At 48.0% G+C, this 16,895-nt stretch overlaps 1 protein-coding gene across 1 annotated transcript in view; it reads left to right on the top strand.

Moving 5' to 3' along the window:
* Positions 1-8,472: 8,472 nt before the first annotated feature.
* KLHL40 (kelch like family member 40) overlaps positions 8,473-16,895 on the top strand; it is a 39,555-nt gene continuing 31,132 nt past the window's right edge. Inside the window, exon 1 of the mRNA XM_073582185.1 lies at positions 8,473-9,764. Within this exon, the coding sequence (XP_073438286.1) occupies positions 8,628-9,764 (1,137 nt within the window). The 5' untranslated portion in view covers positions 8,473-8,627. The remainder of the gene's footprint in view (positions 9,765-16,895) is intronic.

Here is a 16,895-nt window from a genome sequence, read left to right as displayed (position 1 = left end):
GTTTAATCGTATGCCATTCGGGCTGGCCAACGCCCCGGGACCTTTCAGCGATTGATGGAGCGATGTTTAGGAGATCTCAATTTTGAGGCCACGTTGATCTACCTGGACGACATCATTGTCTATGCCGCCTCCTTCGAGGACCACCTGAAGCGGTTGGGACAGGTACTCAGCCGGCTGCAAAAGTACGGGTTGATGGTGAAGCCTCAGAAATGCCACCTATTTCGCTCTCAGATTGAGTATCTGGGTCATGTCGTTTCGGCAGAGGGTGTGAGGCCGTCCCGGGAGAAGGTTGCTGCTATCCAGGAATGGCCTACCCCCGAGACGGTGAAAGACGTGCGGGCTTTTCTGGGGTTAGCTGGATATTACCGTCGTTTCGTAAAGAATTTTGGATGTCGAGCTCGAGCCCTGCATGACCTGCTGAAGGGGGCTCCCGCTGGGGCCAATGGGCGAAAAATCCAGTGGCAACACCCTCAGGAAGAGGCCTTCCGAGATCTTAAGGCTGCACTCTCGGATGCCCCAGTGTTGGCTTATGCGGATTTCTCTCAGCCGTTCATCCTGCACACTGACGGGAGTCTTCACGGGCTAGGGGCTGTGTTGTCACAGGTTCAGGATGGCCGGGAGAGGGTGATCGCTTATGGAAGCCGTTCACTCCATGACTCCGAGCGTAACCCTGACAATTACAGCTCTTTTAAGCTCGAGCTCCTCGCAGTGGTGTGGGCTATGACGGAAAGATTCGCAGAGTAACTAGCGGGCTCCGAGGTGGTAGTGCGAACTGACAACAACCCACTGGCTCATTTGGAAAACGCCAAGTTGGGGGCTTTGGAGCAGCGATGGGTGGCCCGAATGGCGAAGTACAATTACAAGATTATTTACAAAAGAGGGGCCGAGAATGTTCATGCAGATGCTTTCTCCAGGATTCGACATACAACTCCCGGACGGAATCGAGATGAAGAATTAGGAGAAGAAATACCGTTCGCTCTTACCGCTGCCGTGCTCACCAATGCTGATGCAAAAGTATCTTCCCCAGAGGCCCACAGGGGCATCCTGGAGCAATCTCGGGATAAGTGGATACAACAGCAACAAGAAGATGAAGAGGTTGGACTTCTCCGGACATGGGTCGCCGCTGGTCAATTACCCACTGATACTCAATGACAAACTTTGACCCAAGACCTGTCGCTGATGCTGCGACAATGGGAGAGACTGATTATCCGAAAGGGACTACTGTACCGTAAAATCACTTCGCAAACAACCTCAACGACTGTTTGGCAGGTGGTTACACCCGGAGCTCAACTACACGAGCTGGCTCAAGAGGCTCACGAAAAAGGGGCCCACTTTGGAGTCAAAAAGACTTTGCAATGGTTACAACAGAAAGTTTATCACCCACGCTTGTCGGCTGTTGTGGAAGAAGTTTGCCGTACCTGCCGCTTATGTGAATTGGCCAAACCGCCTGCTCAGAGGGCCGCAACACAGACGATTGTGACTTCAGCACCCTTTGAGCTCCTGACGGTGGATTATCTGCACATTGGTCCCGCATTCCAGGGATACGAACACTGCCTTGTCATGGTGGATCATTTCACCAAGTTCGCTGTGGTCACCCCTACTCGAGACCAGACCCCGGAGTCAGCCGCCTCCGCAATTTGCAGAAACTTTATACAAGTGTACAGCTGTCCTCAACGTATACATTCCGACCAGGGAGCATGTTTTTTGGGGAAAGTTATGGAGGAACTACATCATCTTTATGGGATTGATAAATCCCGGACCACACCATATCACCCGCAAGGGAATGGGGCTTGTGAGCGATTTAATCGGACATTGATTCAAATGCTACGCACTCTGGAGAGTGACAAGAAAGCTCGTTGGCCTGAATATGTTTCTGAATTAGTATGGGTTTATAATAATCGGGTACATCGAGTTACGGGCTATACTCCTTATTTCCTGCTGTTCGAACGAGAGGGTAAAGGGATCACGGAGGTAGAGTTGGACCCCGAAGAGCCTCGGCCCTGGACCGGAGTGTCATCTTGGGTCAGAAATCATCGCCACAGGCTGCAAACTCTTCACCGAATTGTACATACCAAACTTCAAGACTGGGAACACCCAGGGAAGAATACAACCTCCCCTCCCCATCTCCAAAGCGGGGACCGTGTGCTTGTACTAGATCAACGCCCCCAGAATAAACTGGAGTCACGTTGGGAAGAGAGTCCTTATCGGGTACTACGCCGTATCCATCCAGAAGGACCTGTGTACGAAATACGGCCCGAGCAGGATGAAACACTGCCCACCCGCATTGTGCATCGTAATATGTTGCGCCCGTGTATTTCCACCGACCCGAAGCAACTGGAACCTGTCCCGAAGACATCCGAACCGGAGTCCATATGCTGGGACTCGGAAGACGAGGATTTCCCTCCAGTTCCCAAGGGCCCTCCACCCAATAATGAGCCAGTTGACACAATTAACCCACCAGCACCATGCAGCCCACTGACGTCCACCACCCCAGAAGATTCCACCCCAGTCGAACTTAGACGCTCCGAGCGGTCAACAGCCGGCAAACCCCCCAAACGGTATGAACAAGATCAGTTCGTATGGCAACGAATATTAACACCTTTACAGGCCAATTTTAATAGACTAACTCCCTCGCCCGAGGACTGGCGAGCTTACAGGGTGGAGGAATGTGGGGAGGACGACCCCCATATTGTGTTTGGGCCGGAACCAAGGGGACCGCCATCAGAGTTATTGAAGGAAGCACAACAGGGGAATTACAAAGGGAGACATGCGACTGAGGTTGTCAGGGCAACAGGGGGAGGGGCTAGGGTAAAAGGAGCAGGGGACGCGCTGAAGTGGCAGTTGGGGAAGAGAGGGAGTGAAGGCAAGACGCAGGGTGACTTGCAGGGGCACCGAGAGGAGCCTGCAAGGAGAAAGCAACCGATTGACCGACAAAAGAGACGTGAGAGACTGTGCCCAGAGACTGCTCCCCGCTCCCGTTCTGAGAGAATTATCCCCGCTAACCCCCGCCTTGAAGGGAGAGGAATTATACCTCCGGTTGTGGCCGTGAGTACTGGTAACCAGGCCTCAGAGACCTGGGCCCTTCCCCCCAGCCTTCCCCCATCACGCCGACCCGGCCATCATCGGCCTCAAGATACACCACATTGTCACAGGTGGGATAAAAGGCTCGCTACCCTGGCTTAGGACGAGACTCCTTGGTAAAGGACGGCTACAGGCCTTTCTGGGAACTGCGTCATCACCGCGCGCCACCTCCATCATTTAATTCAGGGCCCGTTGAGCCCCAACGGCACTGCTTTCTTCAGGGCCTGTTGCGCCCCAGCGGCAGCGTTTTCTTCAGGGCCTGTTGCGCCCCAGCAGCAGCGTTTTCTTCAGGGCCTGTTGCGCCCCAGCGGCAGCGTTTCCTTCAGGGCCTGTTGCGCCCCAGCGGCAGCGTTACCTTCAGGGCCTGTTGCGCCCCAACGTCCCCGTTTCCTTCAGGGCCTGTTGCGCCCCAGCTGCAGTGTTTCCTTCAGGGCCTGTTGCGCCCCAGCGGCAGCGTTACCTTCAGGGCCTGTTGCGCCCCAACGTCCCCGTTTCCTTCAGGGCCTGTTGCGCCCCAACGTCCTCGTTTTCTTCAGGGCTTGTTGCGCCCCAATGGTATTATTTTCTTCAGGGCCTGTTGCCCCATCGACATCACTTTCCTCAGGACAGCCGCCTCAGCGACCTCAACGCGGCCACGCTACTGAACCCCGCAGTCCCTGAAAGGCTAAGTGAAACTATATTTGGTTAAGTTTGTTGAGTCCCTGCGTGGACTGTTGGTGTTGTTTTCTTTATCCTTGTTTTGTTCAGCCTAGCCCATCGGCTAGAGTTATATAAAAGTGATTTCGAAAACCACCATTCGTCTAGTGTCTCGTCACTGCATCCTGCGAACCTGTCCGACCCTACAACCGCCCGTCACCTCCATCATCAGTATCTGGTGACCGTCAGTTACCTCCGTCATCAGTATCTGGTGACCGCCTGTCCCCTCCATCATCAGTATCTGGTGACTGCCCGTCCCCTCCTTGATCAGTATCTGGTGACCGCCCGTCGCCTCCATCATCAGTATCTGGTGACCTCTCGTTACCTCCGTCATCAGTATCTGGTGACCGTCCGTTACCTCCGTCATCAGTATCTGGTGACCGCCCATTACCTCCATCATCAGTATCTGATGACCACCTGTTCCCTCCATCATCAGTATCTAGTGACCTTTCGTTACCTCCATTATCAGTATCTGGTGACCGCCTGTCACCGCCATCATCAGTGACTGGTGACCGCCCGTTACCTCCATCATCAGTATCTGGTGACCTTCCATTACCTCCATCATCAGTACCTGGTGACCACCTGTTCCCTCCATCATCAGTATCTGGTGACCTTTCGTTACCTCCATTATCACTATCTGGTGACCGCCTGTCACCTCCATCATCAGTGTCTGGTGACCGCCCGTTACCGCCATCATCAGTATCTGGTGACCGTCCGTTACCTCCATCATCAGTACCTGGTGACCGCCCGTCACCTCCATCATCAGTATCTGGTGATCATCCGTTACCTCCGTCATCAGTATCTGGTGACCGTCCGTTACCTCCATTATCAGTATCTGGTGACCGCCTGTCACCTCCATCATCAGTGTCTGGTGACCGCCTGTTACCTCCATCATCAGTATCTGGTGACCGTCCGTTACCTCCATCATCAGTATCTGGTGACCGTCCATCACCTTCATCATCAGTATCTAGTGACTGCCCGTCCCCTCCATCATCAGTATCTGGTGACCGCCCGTCACCTCCATCATCAGTATCTGGTGACCATCCGTTACCTCCGTCATCAGTCTCTGGTGACCGTCCGTTACCTCCGTCTTCAATATCTAGTGACCGTCCGTTACCTCCATCATCAGTTTCTGGTGACCGTCCGTTACCTCCGTCATCAGTATCTGGTGACCATCCATTACCTCCATCATCAGTATCTGGTGACCGTCCGTTACCTCCATCATCAGTATCTGGTGACCGCCCGTTACCTCCGTCTTCAATATCTAGTGACCGTCCGTTACCTCCGTCATCAGTATCTAATGACCGCCTGTCACCTCCATCATCAGTATCTGGTGACCACCCGTTACCTCCATCATCAGTATCTGGTGACCGTCCGTTACCTCCATCATCAGTATCTGGTGACCATCCGTTACCTCCGTCATCAGTATCTGGTGACAGTCCGTTACCTCCATCATCAGTATCTGGTGACCGTCCGTTACCTCCATCATCAGTATCTGGTGACCATCCGTTACCTCCGTCATCAGTATCTGGTGACCCTCCGTTACCTCCATCATCAGTATCTGGTGACCGCCTGTCACCTCCATCATAAGTGTCTGGTGACCGCCCGTCACCTCCATCATCAGTATCTGGTGACCATCCATTACCTCCATCATCAGTATCTGAGGACCGCCCGTCACCTCCATCATCAGTATCTGGTGACCATCCGTTACCTCCGTCATCAGTATCTGGTCACCGCCCGTCTCCTCCATCATCAGTATCTGGTGACCGCCCATCTCCTCCATCATCAGTATCTGGTGACCATCCGTTACCTCCGTCATCAGTATCTGGTGACCATCCGTTACCTCCATCATCAGTATCTGGTGACCGCCCGTCTCCTCCATCGTCAGTATCTGGTGACCGCCCGTCTCCTCCATCATCAGTATCTGGTGACCATCCGTTACCTCCGTCATCAGTATCTGGTGACCGTCCGTTACCTCCATCATCAGTATCTGGTGACCGTCCGTTACCTCCGTCATCAGTATCTGGTGACCATCCGTTACCTCCATCATCAGTGTCTGGTGACCGCTCGTTACCTCCATCATCAGTTTCTGGTGACCATCCGTTACCTCCATCATCAGTGTCTGGTGACCGCTCGTTACCTCCATCATCAGTTTCTGGTGACCGTCCGTTACCTCCGTCATCAGTATCTGGTGACCATCCGTTACCTCCATCATCAGTATCTGGTGACCGTCCGTTACCTCCGTCATCAGTATCTGGTGACCATCCGTTACCTCCATCATCAGTGTCTGGTGACCGCTCGTTACCTCCATCATCAGTTTCTGGTGACCGTCCGTTGCCTCCATCATCAGTATCTGGTGACCATCCGTTACCGCCGTCTTCAGTATCTATTGACCGTCCGTCACCCCTGTCATCAGTATTTGGCGACCCCCCCGTTACCTCCGTCTTCAGTATCTAGTAACCATTCGTCACCTCCGTCATCAGTATCTAATGATCGCCCGTTACCTCCATCATCAGTATCTGGTGACCGCCCGTTACCTCCATCATCAGTATCTAGTGACTGCCCGTTACCTCCATCATCAGTATCTGGTGACTGCCCGTTACCTCCGTCATCAGTATCTGGTGACCGTCCGTTACCTCCATCATCAGTATCTGGTGACCACCAGTCGCCTCCATCATCAGTATCTGGTGACCACCCGCTACCTCCATCAACAGTATCTAGTGACCGTCCGTTACCTCCATCATCAGTATCTGGTGACCACCAGTCGCCTCCATCATCAGTATCTGGTGACCACCCGCTACCTCCATCATCAGTATCTGGTGACCGTCCGTTACCTCCATCATCAGTATCTGGTGACCACCAGTCGCCTCCATCATCAGTATCTGGTGACCACCCGCTACCTCCATCATCAGTATCTAGTGACCGTCCGTTACCTCCATCATCAGTATCTGGTGACCGCCCGTTACCTCCATCATCAGTATCTGGTGACCACCAGTCGCCTCCATCATCAGTATCTGGTGACCACCAGTCGCCTCCATCATCAGTATCTGGCGACCCCCCCGTTACCTCCGTCTTCAGTATCTATTGACCGTTCGTCACCTCCGTCATCAGTATCTAATGACCGCCTGTCACTTCCATCATCGGTATCTAGTGACCGCCCGTTACCTCCGTCTTCAGTATCTAGTGACCGTCCGTCACCCCCATCATCAGTAACTGGTGACCCCCCCTGTTACCTCCGTCTTCAGTATCTAGTGACCATTCGTCACCTCCGTCATCAGTATCTAATGACCGCCTGTCACCTCCATCATCAGTATCTGGTGACCACCCGTTACCTCCATCATCAGTATCTAGTGACTGCCCATTACCTCCATCATCAGTATCTGGTAACTGCCCGTTTCCTCCATCATCAGTATCTGGTGACCACCCACTACCTCCATCATCAGTATCTAGTGACCGCCCGTTACCTCCATCATCAGTATCTGGTGACCGCCCATTACCTCCATCATCAGTATCTGGTGACCACCCAATACCTCCATCATCAGTATCTAGTGACCGCCCGTTACCTCCATCATCAGTATCTGGTCACTGCCCATCACCTCCATCATCAGTATGTGGTAACCGCCCATCTCCTCCAACATCAGTATCTGGTGACCGGCTGTCACCTCCATCATCAGTATCTGTTGACCACCCATCTCTGGTGAGCGCCTGTCACCTCCATCATCAGTATCTGCAGTCTGCTGTGAATTCTCTGAATTCTCTGCCTGGGAGACACCTTGCTGATGCACTATAACTACAATGTGTCTTGTTTCTACACTCAGTCTTACTATGGTGTATGACCTGTAACAGGGAGCTGTCATCCACAACCTCACCCTTATAGAAGAGTTTGGCTTTTCCTCCCCCAATTGAAAGCCTCCTACACAGCTGTTTCTTTTAATTATTTTTGTTTAAACCTACATATTAAAATGCTGATCATTATCAACTGTTTGGGTATAACTGGTTACTCAGACGCCTGATTAGAAGCCTACAAATTACCAGACTTTATGCAAGTACCTGGAAGAGCTGATCAAAACAGAGAGCGGTCACCAGATAATGATAGGATTTCTATTTCTCTTTTGTTCATTCACTTTGCATTTTGTTAACTGATAAAAATAAACTTTTCTATTTTTTTTAAACCATTCTTTCTGGGCAACATGTTTCCACACCTGCCTAAATCCTTTGCACAGTACTGTGTATATATGTATAAATATGTGTATATAGTTTATATACAGCTCAAAAAAATAAAGGGAACACATCCAGGTACATTGTGTTGTTTAAGTGTTCCCTTTATTTTTTTGAGCAGTATATATATATATATTGTGATTTCATTAGAAAACATGACTTTATGAGAGTATTTGTCACAAGGGTGAGTGTGAAGAGTCGTTTTGGATTTAGATTCCTGATAGTGGATGGAATCCGTATGATTCATTTCACCAATTAGAATGATGACGGTTTTCCTTGGACTAGAAGCTCTTGCAGTTTTTGCAGTCTCCGGGTGATGAGTCACGCTTTGTGCTTGGACCATTCATGGCTGGTGCCCTCCCGCAGACAGCTGTCCCTCCACTCGTCCAATGTGTCATGTCCATGTGATGATCACGTTACATTCGGGATCCCACCGCTTTGTAATGTAGTTGCTATATATAGGGAGCAGCTGATGAGCTAAGTCAGCTGGAATAGCAAGGCTTTCAAATACTGGGTGGTGGCGGTGTGTTAGGTGGCAAAGGAAGAAGTCTTTCTTCCGAGACTTATTCATAATAGAAGAAAGTCACTTCTGAGCAGGTTTGGTGGCCAAAGTAGAAGATCGGTGATCCAAAATGACACTTCCCATACAACAGAGTGAAGAGCAGAGACTCTACCAGCAAACATTGCTTCAAGATGGTCTCAAGGATATGTTGGACAATGACAAGTTCATAGATTGCATCTTGAAGATAAAGGGAAAGGAATTTCCATGCCACCGGCTGGTCCTGGCAGCTTGCAGCCCTTACTTCCGAGCCATGTTCCTCTCAGACTTAGAGGAGAGCAAGAAAAAAGAAATTGATCTTGAAGATGTGGATCCCGACGTCATGGGGAAGATTCTTCATTACATCTACACTTCTGAGATCGAGATTACGGAGAAAAACGTTCAGGATATCTTCTCTGTGGCCAATATGTTCCAGATACCTTCCATATTCACAGTCTGTGTCTCCTTTCTCCAGAAAAAGTTGTGTCTTAGTAACTGTCTGGCCATCTTTCGCTTGGGTCTCATGTTGGACTGTCCTCGTCTGGCCGTCTCCGCCAGAGACTTCCTATGTGATCGTTTCAACCTAATCACCAGGGACAATGAGTTCTACCAACTGTCCGCTGATGAACTCATTGCTGTCATATCCAGCGACAACCTCAACATTGAGAAGGAAGAGGAAGTCTTCGAAGTTGTCATGAAGTGGGCTGCCAAGGAGAAAGAAAGCCGAGTTAAAGACCTGCCCGTCATCTTCGAAAGTATCCGCTTCCGACTCATGCCTCAGGATTATATCAAAAACAAAGTAGAGAAACACGAGTTGGTTAAATCTAGTCCAGAAGTCTTGAAGAAGCTTCAGATGGTCAAGGAGACCCAAGGAGGAAAGCTACCAGTGGTTAAGAAGAAGTCTGGAAAATCAGAACAGGACAAAGATGGGGACAAGGTAGTCAACGGAGATGTTGAGGATGGTCAAGAAGATGAAGAAGCCCTTCCTGGAATTCTAAATGATACATTGAGATTTGGAATGTTTTTAAAGGACCTGGTCTTCATGATTAGTGACACGGGGGCTGTCGGATATGATCCAATTGCAAATGAGTGCTTCTTTGCTTCACTATCAGCTCAGATCCCGAAAAATCACGTCAGTTTGGTAACAAAGGAAAACCAGATCTTTGTGGCTGGTGGACTTTACTATAATGAGGAGAGCAAAGACGAACCACTCAGTTCATACTTCTTACAGGTAAGCCCTTCAAGACAGTTTTCAATGTTCTCTAGGTAAAAAAAAATTGTTATTCTTGTATCTATGGTTGTCAAAAATATTCCAGGAGTAGCATAAGGTCACCCAAAAGCAGTGTGAAAGACTGGAGGAAAGCAGCCAAGACGCATGAAAGCTGGGATTAACAATCATGGGGATTGCACAAAATATTGATTTCTGAACTCTTCCTGAGTTAAAACATTAGTATTGTTGTTTCTGAACTTGTTTTCTTAGCATTATTTGTGGTCTGCATTTTTTTGTTCTTTTGACCATTTCTCATTTTCTGAAAATAAATACAAAATTTAGTGCTTGGAAATACGGAGACATGTTGTCAGTAGTGTATAGAATAAAAGAGCAATTTACATTTTACTCAAAAATATAAAGAGAAAAGTCAGACAAACTGAACATTTTGCAGTGGTCTCTTTTTGCCAGAGCTGTATGTACAGCTGGTATAACCTAGTCACGTCCTGTATATAATTATATGTACAGAGGGTATAACCTGGATATCTTCTGTATATAACTATATATTGTGGCATAGCTCCTACTGTGTGTGTTGGGGAACACTAGCTTGGCAGCGTTTTAACATAGTCAGGCACGGTTTTTCACACAAACAGGGCCACATCTATAATGTGGCTCAGGCGGCATCAAGTCCCTGAAGAGAGGGGGCGGCAGCGCGGCACCGCCCCCTGCAGTCAGATAACGTGCCATGCAGTAGCGTAGCTACCGGGGGGGGGGTGGAGGGGGTGGTGGCCCGGGCCCGTGCTCTGAGGGGGCCCACTGGGAGGCTGCGGCAGAGCAGGGAGAATCGATCATCTCCCTGCTCTGCCGCTATGTTCTCTATTAATCTATTCTCTGCACAGGACCTGTGATGAGGTCACAGGAGGGGAGGAGTCGAGGTCACATGATCAGGGGCCTCAGTGTTTGTTGCAGGAGTCTGCTGTGCTGGTTGTCATGGTGCTGAATGAAGGGAAGTTTCTGTGTGGGGTCAGGAGGAGTTTACAGGGTGGATGTAGCAGAGCCATGTGTGTACAAGGGGTACGGAGCAGAGCCGTGTATGTACTAGGTGTACAGAGCAGAACTGTGTGTGTACAAGGTGTACGGAGCAGAGCCGTGTATGTGCGAGGTGTTCGGAGTGGAGCCGCATGTGTACGAGGTGTACAGAGTGGAGCCGCGTGTGTACGAGGTGTACAGAGCGGAGCCATGTTTGCATGAGGTATACGGAGCAGAGCCACGTGTGTGCGAGGTGTATGGAGCAGAGCTGCGTATGTACGAAGTGTACGGAGTGGAGCCGTGTGTGTACGAGGTGTACGGAGCAAAGTCGCATGTGTACGAGGTTTACGGAGCCGAGTCGTGAGTGTACAAGGAGTACAGAGCGTGGCCACGTGTGTAAAAGGTATACAGAGCAGAGCCTCATGTGTATGAGGTTTACGGAGTGGAGCCATGTGTGTACTGAGTGGAGCTGTGTGTGCAAGGTGTACGGAGCAAAGTCGCATGTGTATGAGGTTTACGGAGCTGAGCCGTGTGTGTACAAGGAGTACAGAGCGTGGCCGTGTGTGTACGAGGTGTACGGAGCAAAGTCGCATGTGTACGAGGTTTACGGAGCAGAGCTGTGTGTGTACAAGGAGTACAGAGTGTGGCCACATGTGTAAAAGGTGTACAGAGCAGAGCCGCATGTGTATAGGGTGTACTGAGCACAGCTACGTGTGTACCGGGTGTACGGAGCGGAGCAGCGTGTGTAAGGGTTGTACGGAGTGGAGCTGTGTGTGTATGGGGCGTACAAAACGGAGCCCTGTGTGTACGAAGTGTACGGAGCAGAGCCGTGTGTGTATGGAGCGTAGCAGAGCCATGTGTGTACTGAATGGAGCCACTTGTGTATGGAGTGGAACCGCGTGTGTACGAGGTGTATGGAGCAAAGCCGCATGTGTACAAGGTTTACGGAGTGGAGCCATGTGTGTACAAGGTGTACAGAGCGTGGCCACGTGTGTAAAAGGTGTACGGAGCAGAGCTGCATGTGTACAAGGTTTACAGAGTGGAGCCGTGTGTGTACTGAGTGGAGACGTGTGCGTGTGTGGTGTACAGAGCGGAGCCGTGTGTGTACGAGGCATAAAAAGCGGAACCGTGTGTGTATGAGGTGTGCGGAGCCATACGTGTACAAGGTGTATGGTGGGGAGCATCCATACATCCATACCTCCCAGCGGGACAGTCCCGATTTTGAGAGTCTGCCCCGGCCGGGAGCTTATTTTTCCCACGGACACAGGAGTACACGGCGGAACCCCGAAGAGCAGTTTAAAATTCGCACATGACGTTCCACCAGAAGTGACGTGCTAGAAGCTGACCGGAAATGAGGTAATTTCGGGAGGAGATTGTGACGGAACCATGGAGGCACTTCAGGGAATGCTTCAGATCCATCACCGTGTCCTCCGCCGACAGCGCGGACAGCGGGTTCGCCTTGGACTCGGGGATGCCGGCCATGTGAGCGGATCATGATATATCCTGCATTGGGAGGCTCAAGTGGGCACTACAATGGGAGCCAGGCTGCTATAGTATCTTTATAGAATCTTTCTTTCTTTCTCTCTGTTTCTTTCTTTCTCTGTTCTCTCTTTCTCTCTCTTTGCTCTTTCTTTCCTCTCTTTCTCTCTCTTCTTTCTTTCACTCTGTTCTTTCTTTCCCCTCTTTTTTCTCTCTCTAATCTTTCTTTTTCTCTCTGTTTTTTCTTTCTCTCTCTGTTCTTTCTTTCTTTCTCTCTCTGTTCTTCCTTTCTCTCTGTTCGTTCTTTCTCTCTCTGTTCTCTTTCTTTCCCCTCATTCTTTCTCTCTATTCTTTCTCTCTCTCTGTTCTTTCTTTCTTTCCTCTCTTTCTCTATTCTTTTTCTCTCTGTTCTTTCTTTCTCATCTTTCTTTCTCTCTCTGTTCTATCTTTCTTCTCTTTCTCTCTCTGTTCTTTCTTTCTCCTTTCTTTTTTTCTCTCTCTGTTCTTTTTTCTGTCCACTCTTTTTTTTCTTTCTCTCTGTTCTTTCTTTCCCCTTTCGCTTTCTCTCTGTTCTTTTTGCTCTGTTCTTTCTTTCTTTTTTTCTCTTTCTTTCCCCTCTTTCTTTCTCTCTGTAATCTTTCTTTCTCTCTCTGTTCTTTCTTTCTCTCTCTTTGCTCTTCCTTTCTCTCTCTGCTCTCTTTCGTTCCCCTCTTTCTTTCTTTCTATTCTCTTTCTTTCTCTCTCTGTTCTTTCTTTCTCTGTTTTTTCTTTCCCCTCTTTCTTTTTTTCTCTCTCTCAGTTCTTTTTTTCTGCACCCTCTTTCTTTCTCTCTCTCTCTGTTCTTTCCTTCCTTTTTCTTTTCTTTCTCTCTCTGTTGTTTCTTTCTCTATCTTTCTCTTTCTTTCTCTCTGTTTTTTCTTTCCCCTTTCTTTCTTTCTCTGTTCTTTCTTTCCCCTCTTTCTCTTTATTTCTCTCTCTGTTCTTTCTTTCCCCTCTTTCTCTTTCTGTTCTTTCTTTCTTTTCCCTCTTTCTTTCTCTCTCCCTCTCTGTTCTTTCTTTCTTTCCCCTCTTTCTTTTTCTCTCTCTGTTCTTTTTTTGTCCCCTCTTTCTTTCTCTCTCTGTTTCTTTCTTCTTTCCCCTCTTTCTCTTTCTCTCTCTTCTTTCTTTCTCCTCTTTCTTTCTCTCTCTGTTCTTTCTTTCTCTCTGTTCTTTCTTTCTTTTCCTCAGTACCAGTCAGTGTGCCCACAGTACCAGTAGAATAAGAGGGGTAGGAAACTAGGTGGCACTGGTCACATTGAGCCTCTTATACTATTACTGGTGTATAATCATATGCCCTGAGCACCCCCCATAAAGTGGGCCAGCCCCAGACAACAGGCTACAAGCAAATCACTATTACTATTAGTCCAAGTGGACAATTACATACATAAAGTTAATGATGTCCCTGTGCCAAGCAGCGCGGAAGATCAGAATATAATGAGGAGACCAGAGCAGCGGGGTATGGGGAGAATTATATGGGGCCCATTATGCTGTATGCAGTAATATATGGTGCTCATTATACTGTATGAAGTAATATATGGGGCCCATTATGCTGTATGAAGTAATATATGTGGCCCATTATGCTGTATGAAGAAATATATGGGGCCCATTATACTGTATGCAGTAATATATGGGGCCCATTATGCTGTATGAAGTAATATATGGGGGCCATTATGCTGTATGAAGTAATATATGGGGCCCAATATACTGTATGAAGTAATATATGGTGCCCATTATGCTGTATGAAGTAATATATGGCGCCTAATATACTGTATGAAGTAATATATGGGGCCCATTATACTGTATGGAGCATTATATGGGGCCCATTATAATGTATGCAGTAATATATGGTGCCCATTATGCTGTATGAAGTAATATATGGGGCCTAATATACTGTATGAAGTAATATATGGGGCCCATTATGCTGTATGAAGTAATATATGGGGCCCATTATACTGTATGAAGTAATATATGGGGCCCATTATGCTGTATCGAGCATTATATGGGGCCCATTATACTGTATGCAGTAATATATGGTGCCCATTATGCTGTATGAAGTAATATATGGGGCCCAATATACTGTATGAAGTAATATATGGGGCCCATTATACTGTATGGAGCGTTATATGGGGCCCATTATACTGTATGCAGTAATATATGGTGCCCATTATGCTGTATGAAGTAATATATGGGGCCTAATATACTGTATGCAGTAATATATGGGGCCCATTATGCTGTATGAAGTAATATATGGGGCCCATTATGCTGTATGAAGTAATATATGGGGCCCATTATACTGTATGAAGTAATATATGGGGCCCATTATGCTGTATGGAGCATTATATGGGGCCCATTATACTGTATGCAGTAATATATAGGGCCCATAATACTGTATGGAGCATTATGTGGGGATAGGGGATGACTTTCTGTTTGTTGTGGATCTGACCGCTGGGACCCCAATGATCCTGGGAAACATAGCTTTGAAGAGCACCATGTAAATGGAGCTGTGGTCGATCATACGCACTGTGGTGCCATTCACATGTTGCTCTTCAAATATCTCCTTTAAGAGAGTGATGAGGGGACAACAAAGTATAGCAAAAATTCACTGATCGGGGTGAGGAGTGTTATAGTTTGTGGGCTGTGGGATTTTTGTGGCAGAGCTGCATTTTTGTCCCAGTCCGACCCTGTGCCAGGCCTACCATTGCCATGACCCTTGTTCTGGATACTTCTGTGATGTTCTTCTATGTGCGTGTGATGGCGCTGACATCCTTGTGTTTGGACACATTTTTTTCTATTTATCTAAATCAAAATGTCCACTATTGTACTGTTTTACAATATAGATATAAAAATTTATATTATTTATATTATGTCCGGGGGGGGGGCTCATTTTGCTGCTCGCCTCAGGCAGCAGAGAAGCTAGGTTCACCCCTGCACACAAAACAGTCCATACGGCACCATAAACCGCACCGTAAGCCAGGTTGCACATCACCGGCTTACACATAGTCCATTATTTCATCATGTATGGCTTTATACAGCATTTACTAGTCACGGCAGACTCTCTCCAGTCACTGGGTGACCGCACAGTTCAGTACCTGACCATTGTCAATGCACATAGTTCTTTCCCCATACCTGGGGTTACCTCTCAGGAGCTCCTGCTCCACAGGCTGACTCCTCGTCAGTCCAAGGTCCTCAACAGGACAGCGTCTTTCTCAGTGTGGGGCCGTCCCAGGCTCCGCACACACATGTGGCCTCTCCGGGTGCTATTCTGGACATTCGTCCAACACCCAGGCCACCAGGTCCAAGGTCTCACCATGTGCTCCAGGAATCCAATCCTACTCCCAGGATCTTCCAACACAGACCTTCCAGGACCTTGCACCCTAAACCACTCATGTACAGTGCACACACTGTCCCCATGTGACCAGACCTCAGTCACATTATATGTTTGTAACCACCCCCATGGATGGGCGGGTACATGTGTGGTTAGTCAATTCCCACCCAGCTCTCAGACTAACCCTATAAGCCACCCTTATAAGTAATACACAAATTCTTGTGGAACTATAAATCCCAGCATAACCATATCATTTTGGCTTACAGCGCAGAGAACCTCTGCGACACATACCGGCCATTTACAATAATGCCATTCCCTAATTCACCATCATAACTATACCTCCAAGCGCATCCCGAAGCGCATACACAGCGCCCCCTAGCTGTAACAGGTTACTGCATCACAATATGCACAGCTGGTATAACCTGGGCATCTCCTGTATATAATTATATATGTACAGCCGGTATAACCTGGGCATCTCCTGTATATAATTATATATGTACAGCTGGTATAACCTGGGCATCTCCTGTATATAATTATATATGTACAGCTGGTGTAACCTGGGCATCTCCTGTATATAATTATATATGTACAGCTGGTATAACCTGGGCATCTCCTGTATATAATAATATATGTACAGCTGGTATAACCTGGGCATCTCCTGTATATAATTATATATGTACAGCTGATATAACCTGGGTATCTCCTGTATATAATTATAGATGTACAGCTGGTATAACCTGGGCATCTCCTGTATATAATTATATATGTACAGCCGGTATAACCTGGGCATCTCCTGTATATAATTATATATGTACAGCTGGTATAACCTGGGCATCTCCTGTATATAATAATATATGTACAGCCGGTATAACTTGGGTATCTCCTGTATATAATTATATATGTACAGCTGGTATAACCTGAGCATCTCCTGTATATAATTATATATGTACAGCTGGTATAACCTGGGCATCTCCTGTATATAATTATATATGTACAGCTGGTATAACCTGGACATCTCCTGTATATAATTATAGATGTACAGCTGGTATAACCTGGGTATCTCCTGTATATAATTATATATGTAGAGCTGATATAATCTGGGCATCTCATGTATATAATTATTGTCAAAGATCATGGCCTGGGGGGGTAGCGTAGATCCATTCACTGTTATCTTTTTGTCACGAACAGCTCTCAGCTGCCCCCTTTCATCTAGATAATTACACGATTGGCTGACGATTAACAGAAGAGGCTGCGAATGTTTTCACTAAGGCCGGTTATTACTA

The sequence above is a fragment of the Dendrobates tinctorius genome, unplaced genomic scaffold (assembly GCF_039654945.1).
Source record: "Dendrobates tinctorius isolate UK_male_01 unplaced genomic scaffold, ASM3965494v1 ptg000070l, whole genome shotgun sequence".
NCBI lineage: Eukaryota > Metazoa > Chordata > Amphibia > Anura > Dendrobatidae > Dendrobates > Dendrobates tinctorius.
The sequence above is the reverse complement of the archived record's forward strand: the minus strand, read 5'-3'. Positions and strand labels throughout refer to the sequence as shown.